We start from the raw sequence: 6,960 nt of genomic DNA, 5'->3' as shown, positions 1-6,960 counted from the left end.
AACAACAATTTAAATCTATTTCTGTGTTCGTCTTATTAGTTTTAAAAGTATGGAAGGGACAACACTGGAAAATGATTACAAATTATTAGAATTAATGCATAGCTTTTCAATGAAAAAAATGGCAACCATTGGAACATCTAATATTTTAAGAAAATCTTAATAAACATAAAAAATGAACCGTAAAGGCTATAGCACTTATTTTTTTTTGGCATAGAGGAGTTTACTCTTTAAGTACTACATACAAGAAATGGAATTATCGTTTAAATATTTTAAAAGCTCAAAAAGAGCAAAAGTCAAATTTTCTGAAGTTAGGCATACGCCATAGTGACCGTATAAAATTAACATAAATGATCGCCAACTTAAAAATGTTGACTGTCAACATTAAACAGCGTATTCACCGGTCACCGCCATAGACTTTGGGCTGCTTTGGTAATTTTCTCGTTTGCGCTTCCTTCAGAGTTAAAACGGTTTTTTATGTTTTCAGTATTGTTTTCTTTAAAATGCTCTATTTTTGCCAAACCTCAACTGATTCTAAAATTTAAGTTCTATTCGAATAAAAATTATTAACGATCTAAACTTGCCTCACAATTAAAAAATATACGGTATTGCAGCAATTTTGTTTCAAAAAGGAATTTTGTAATTTTTTTGTCTTTCTGTCCTCCGTTTTAATTTCGAAAACGGTTCCTTCTATTTTTATTAACAAAATCAAGAATTAATTTTAGAATGGAAGAGTTTGTTTCGAATAACTCCCATATACATACATTATCTATGTACATATAATGTCTTAAATGCTAGGTTAAATTCCAACGAATTTTACTCAACAAGAACATTTATATGAGCTCGGTTTTTTTCTACAACTCATCTACTTTTTTAAAATTTTATTTGCAATACAAAAACAAAACAAATACTGAAATCTTTAATTTGTTTTTATTTTGAGTTTCCAATGAAACAAGACTAATTACTGAGTTGTAGAAAAATGAATGAATACCTTAATATGAATCAGAATTAAAATTTTCAATCAAAAAAGAAAACATTTTTTTTGTAATTAAAGTTAGACACAACAATTCCTAAAAGATGGCAATGCAACTATATTTTTGAACGATTTTCTAACGATTTTGATTTTTTAATGCACCTGAGTAAAAGAAAATATGTTGCATATTTTTTCGAAGTTCAAATTGATGAAAAAGATATTTTTTCCTTTAAATTTTATTTAATTTTTTTTTTAAATTAACATTTAACAAACTTTTATAAAAAATGTTTTAAATTTTTTTGTTAAATTTTTTTAAGAGAGAATATTTTTTTAAAAGCTGTTCAATGTGAACGACATCGTTAAATTAAAAAAAAATCTCATCGATATATTTGTGTTTTTGAAATGGCACTTTACTGTTATGTTTATACTCGCACATATACGAATGCCCTGACATAGATTCAAACAAAGAGTTGCAACTTTAATGGGTAAGTGTTAATATTTAGAATACCAACATTAAAATATTTTTTTTACAAAAATACAAAAAAAAAGTACGTATACGCCGTAGTGAATGTGACACATGCAAAAAGATGTGCTAAAGCTCTTGTCCCACTTTTCAGTGCGTTTTCTAGAGATATATGTTGTACATGAAGCAAATGAAATAGTAATTTCTATCTTCGTGACCTTTTTCTTATAATATTGAATCCTAAGCGGGCTTTAGGTCTTTATTGAATCTAGATTATAGATTATTTATCGACGTTTCGAACGTGTCTACGTTCTTCTTCAGGAAATATACAAAATCTCTTAAAATTTAAACAGATTTTGTATATTTCCTGAAGAAGAACGTAGACACGTTCGAAACGTCGATAAATAATCTATAATCTAGATTCAATAAAGACCTAAAGCCCGCTTAGGATTCAATATCAAATGAAATAGGTCTCAAAAAAATGTTCTGAAAAGTTAAAATGAGCTTAAAATTAGCTTCAGCTCATTTTTTTGGTATACGACCAATTATTATCTATTAAATTATCCTTTTTAACCCTTTTTATCAAAAACTGAGGGTTAATGTCAACATTTATTTGGTACACCATGTCACCCAAGGAATTCTTGAACCAAAACCTAATTCAGAGAAGCTTTGCCACAACTCTTTACAATTTACTGGAAGTGACAAATTTTTATTAAATTATCAAAAACAAACGAATTTATGTAACAGTTGAAAAATCCTTTTTTTTACACAGTGCATTCGTAAACCAAATAAAAATACAACAGCAATTTGTTTCTTAAAATCAAATTTTATTACGTTTCATTGCTTTTAGTATTGCCTCTAACTAAAGCTAAAGATTTTGCATCTTTTAACAAAACCAATCTTACAAATGCCAAATTTAACAATAATGCCTGTCCTAGGAACTCTCGATTATATCTCTCAGCTTCTTTATACATTACTCTCAATTCATCGGGAAAATACACATTTCCGCGACTAGAAAACGTTTCATTTTCATTTTCTGGAAGATCTTCTGTATCCACCATATCTTCGATATTGTAGTAAGTTCTCATTAGATTTAATATAGCTTTTTCTGCTGAAACACGTTCAGTTCCAATCAATTGTTGGAACAATCTTGCCGCCAAAAATCTTTTCAAATAAAAGATATTTGGTTTTGAACGTTCTGTCGAAGTATTTCGACTTGCCAAAGCATAACCCAAAATAGCAAGCAATTGGGAACGTTGAACATTAATATTAACTTGCTCAGCATTGCCTGGAGCACTGCTCTGAGCAATTTGTGGATTCTCAAAGATATAACAATCAGCTTTAGGGATTAAATAGTCAACGTATAAACAACGTTCAATTAAATCACGCAAATGTAGCTTTTTGTCGTTGATGTCATGTCTTTCCCAATGTGTCAAATTACAGGGACCATCTTTATTCAGCTCTAAACGTGACCAGATAACACTGGACACTCCAATGTTTATAGAAACACAAGAGTTGATTTCTTGAATTTGTGTTTCCGGTAAAATTGGTATAACAAATGGAGCAGCTTTTCGAGTTGATTTCTTTATTGGTTCTTCACCCAATAAGCTTTTGTAGAATTTCTCAGCTATTTTTATAGAAAAAGTATCAACGTGAAGAATTTCATTGATATTTTGAAATTTTCCATGTTTTAGCTTCCAAGCTTCGACTTTATTTAGCTTGGCTTTAGAAATGTCGTATCTGGAAATGGATTGAAGGTTAAACCATAAATTAAATTTGTATTTTATTTTTTTCTTTACTTGGATAAACTATCGATGGTTTTAGAATTAAGTAAATCAAGAATTTGGTTGCGTTCTTGTTCAGTGAAATTGAATGAATTCTTTTCTGGTTCAGTAGCAGTAGCAAAGAAGTTTTTGATGATTTTTTGAGGAGTTATTGCTGTTGTCATTTTAGAAAAACTGGTTTTTATGATAGAGTGGGATGGTCTTAAGAACATTTTGAATTTATTTTCAATAGTAAATAAATCAATCAATAAATAAACTGAATAAATTGTTTTAACAAAAGGCTAAATGCACAAGGTTTGTTTTGAAAATAGTTTGGAAATGTCAAAAGAAGTGACAGTTTATAGTATAACAGTTTACAGTTGTTATACAAAGACACAAAAAGTTTAGCAACATTTCATTACCTATGCTTTGTTTGCACTCATTGGATACAAATTTTATTTGAGTTTGAAGCCTGGTACGCTGCTCGCGCTAAATTTTAGCCAAGATAAAATTCCCATACAAGTTATCGATAATTTGTATAGGATTCATTTTAGCTCAGATAAAATTTTTCGATAATTTGTATGGGAGCTAAAATTTAGCGCGAGCAGCGTACCAGGCTTGAAGGCTTAAGCCTGGTACGCTGCTCGCGCTAAAATTTAGCTGAGATAAAATTCCCATACAAGTTATCGATAACTTGTATGGGATCCATTTTATCTCGGCTAAAAATTTTCGATAATTTGTATGGGAGCTAAAATTTAGCGCGAGCAGCGTACCAGGCTTTAAGGCTTAACTACATACACCACTTTTTGAAAAAAGTACAAAAGTGAAAATATTTTTTATCTGGCAAGCGCAATTGTTTTGTGAAAAAGAGTATACAAATTCTTTTTTAGACCGAAAAATAAGCTTTCTGCATCATTTGTTTTAAATTTCCAGTCCGAAAAACTATACAAAAATGCGTTTGAAAATTTTCACTTTTGTACTTTTTCACTTTTTGAGCCAATGTAGTTAAACCTTGAGAATTTTAATTTTTGTACTTTTTCACTTTTCACATGAAATATGTATTTTATGTTTTTGACCACTGACATTGGTTTTGAAGTTCTGGCCTGTCTGGGAAAATGGTGGGTAAATTAAAGAATCCCTGTATTTGACGTTACCGCCTAAATCTGGACCAGTGGACTTGTGAATGTTAACTTCATTCATGACTTCATGACACTGTACGAGTGTGAAAGAATATTCGTCCCATGCAACCATGTTTGTTTTTGTTCAAAAACTTATTGTCTAATATTTTTTCTTGAATTTTTTTATTTGTATTTGTAATATTTTGACTTTCACATATTACTCGACAGTTATTTTTCGTTAACATAATATGTTCGCTGTTGACTTTATAGACTTGAACATATTTCGTTTCACTTTAGCCGCGTACTAGAATTTAGCCCAATTCGAATTTCTTCTTTCAAGATTTTATACCTATGGAAAATAAACTGAAAACAAAAATTTTTATGGGGCACTTAATACTACGTTTCCACCTACCCTAAATCCAAGATTTAGCTAAGTAGATTTAGAAGAAATCTCGAGATTTATTTTAAATCTACTTCGCTAATTTCGCAGATGTGGGTGCATTTACCATAAATCAAGATTTTCACCTACCCTCATCCGAGATTTAGAATAAATTTCAAGATTTATTCTTAATTTACTAAGCTAATTCTCGGATTTAGGACCCCAACTGAGATTCTTCGCTAATTTTGCGGCAGTAGACGAATCGAATATAATGACACATTTTGATATCACAAACAGAAAACCCTTCTCTCACTTTGCTATCAATGTTCTTAAGCAAGTTTACCTAGTGGCAACCGCCTCTCTTTTTGGTTAAATATATTTAGTCCTCCTATTCTGTAACTTTATCACGGGCAATAAACATTTTTTAATGTCTAGGGTAGAGTTGCCTATTTTCGGCCGTCTCCAGTTTCCGGCCACCTTTCGGAAAATCGTTGTAACTAGGGATTTCGTAGGGTTTATTCCAAAATTTTGCTCTTATGCTGTTCTCTTATATGTTAGAACAGCATACGAGCGATAATTTGGAAAAAACCCTTTCGAAATCACTAGTTATAACGATTTTCCGAAAGGTGGCCGGAAACTGGAGACGGCCGAAAATAGGCAACTCTACCCTATGTGCCTGTCTACAGGGTCAATTTTCAATCGCTTAGTCAGCTATTACATGAAGCCTCAAGAGGCGCGCCTCTTTTCAAACGAAATGAGCGCAAAAGAGAAAAAAGATGAAACAAAAAATTATCCGACCAGAGAGTCGTGGGTCGGAATTCTGAGACTCTTTTTTGACGTTTCTTTTTCCACTTTTCCTTTTTTCAACATTCTCTTTCATTTCTTTTTGCTTCTTGGTGCAATACAACAACAAATTTTAAATCAAAAGAGAAATGTCAAATTTGAGTCCTGTGCCCATGTTCTGTAACTTTTATCACTGGCGATAAAATATTTTAATGACCTTAAAATCCATTAAACCTCATCAAAATAAAAGAAATTTTGTTCCAGATCATAATTTCTTAATTCATAAATTCTGAATTTGAAATAAATTTTGCTTTATTTATGGAAGAAAGTGGATTTTAGAGACGTTGAAAAACGTTTATCGCCAGTGATAAAGTTACAGAACAGGGGCCCTGGACTCAAGAGGCATCGTGTAATAGTACGCGCCTCACAGAATGATTATCAAAAGAAAATTAGAAAAAAGAGTCAAGCCTCTTGAGGCTTCATGTAATAGCTGACTTACCAGTCATGTTGTAGGCAAGAGGGGTGAGGATTTTCCTCTTTTTGACGTTTGTTCCTACAAAACGTAAATTGGAACGTGATTGCGCACAAAACACTGTGTAGCCACTGTAAGGCCCATTTTTTGAATTAAGAAATTATGATTTTGAACGAAATTTCCTTTATTTTGATGGGATACAATGGTCATTCAAAAGTTTTATAAATAGTGACAAAAGTTATAAAACCGGGACACAGTTTTTGCTGCGTTCCTTTGGAAATATTTATCTACTGCTTAGTCAGCTATTACATGAAGCCTCAAGAGGCTTGACTCTTTTTTCGAATTTTCTTTTGATAATCATTCTGTGAGGCGCGTACTATTACACGACGCCTCTTGAGTCAAAGACTCAAATTTGACATTTCTCTTTTAATTTAAGTATTGTTGTTGTTGTATTCCACCAAGAAGCAAAAAGAAATAAAAGGGAATGTTGAAAAAAGAAAGAGTGGAAAAAGAAACGTCAAAAAAGAGTCTCAGAATTTTTGCCCACGACTCCCTGGTCGGATAATTTTTTGTTTTATCTTTCTCTTTTGCACTCATTAGTTTTGAAAAGAGGCGCGCCTCTTGAGGCTTCATGTAATAGCTGACTTAGTACTTAAAATTACTTTGAACTACTTTTGCTATACAGAAAAAGTAGTTCAAAGCAGCTTTAAGTACTAAGCAGTAGATAAATATTTCCAAAGGAACGCAGCTTTTGTCAACAAACACCTCGTGCTTCAGTTTTTAATGTCGTTTTCTATTGACGAATCTCAGAATGAGATTTGTGAATTTGACAGCTGAAAGGGGGGTTGAAGAGGGGAAATAGTGGACAAATCTCAGATTTCATGATCTATTTGCGTCCTGAGATTCAAAAAAATGACAAAAAAATGAATCTGAGATTCAAGAATCTGATTCTGGATTTTTATCAAGATTCACGCATACAAACACAAGCACTTTCACATACACTCCTCTGTTT

At 31.7% G+C, this 6,960-nt stretch overlaps 1 protein-coding gene across 1 annotated transcript; it reads right to left on the bottom strand.

Moving 5' to 3' along the window:
• Positions 1-2,239: 2,239 nt before the first annotated feature.
• LOC129918789 (uncharacterized) lies at positions 2,240-3,427 on the bottom strand. The gene is made up of 2 exons (XM_055999514.1): positions 3,233-3,427; positions 2,240-3,173 (listed from the first exon to the last, which is right to left on the bottom strand). The coding sequence occupies exons 1-2, from the start codon at positions 3,379-3,381 to the stop codon at positions 2,264-2,266; spliced, it is 1,059 nt and encodes a 352-aa protein (XP_055855489.1). The 5' UTR covers positions 3,382-3,427; the 3' UTR covers positions 2,240-2,263.
• Between the last annotated feature and the right edge of the window lie 3,533 nt (positions 3,428-6,960).

The sequence above is a fragment of the Episyrphus balteatus genome, chromosome 4, assembly GCF_945859705.1.
Source record: "Episyrphus balteatus chromosome 4, idEpiBalt1.1, whole genome shotgun sequence".
NCBI classification, from domain to species: Eukaryota; Metazoa; Arthropoda; class Insecta; order Diptera; family Syrphidae; genus Episyrphus; species Episyrphus balteatus.
Note: the sequence above shows the minus strand (reverse complement) of the source record. Positions and strands in the feature narration are given on the sequence as shown.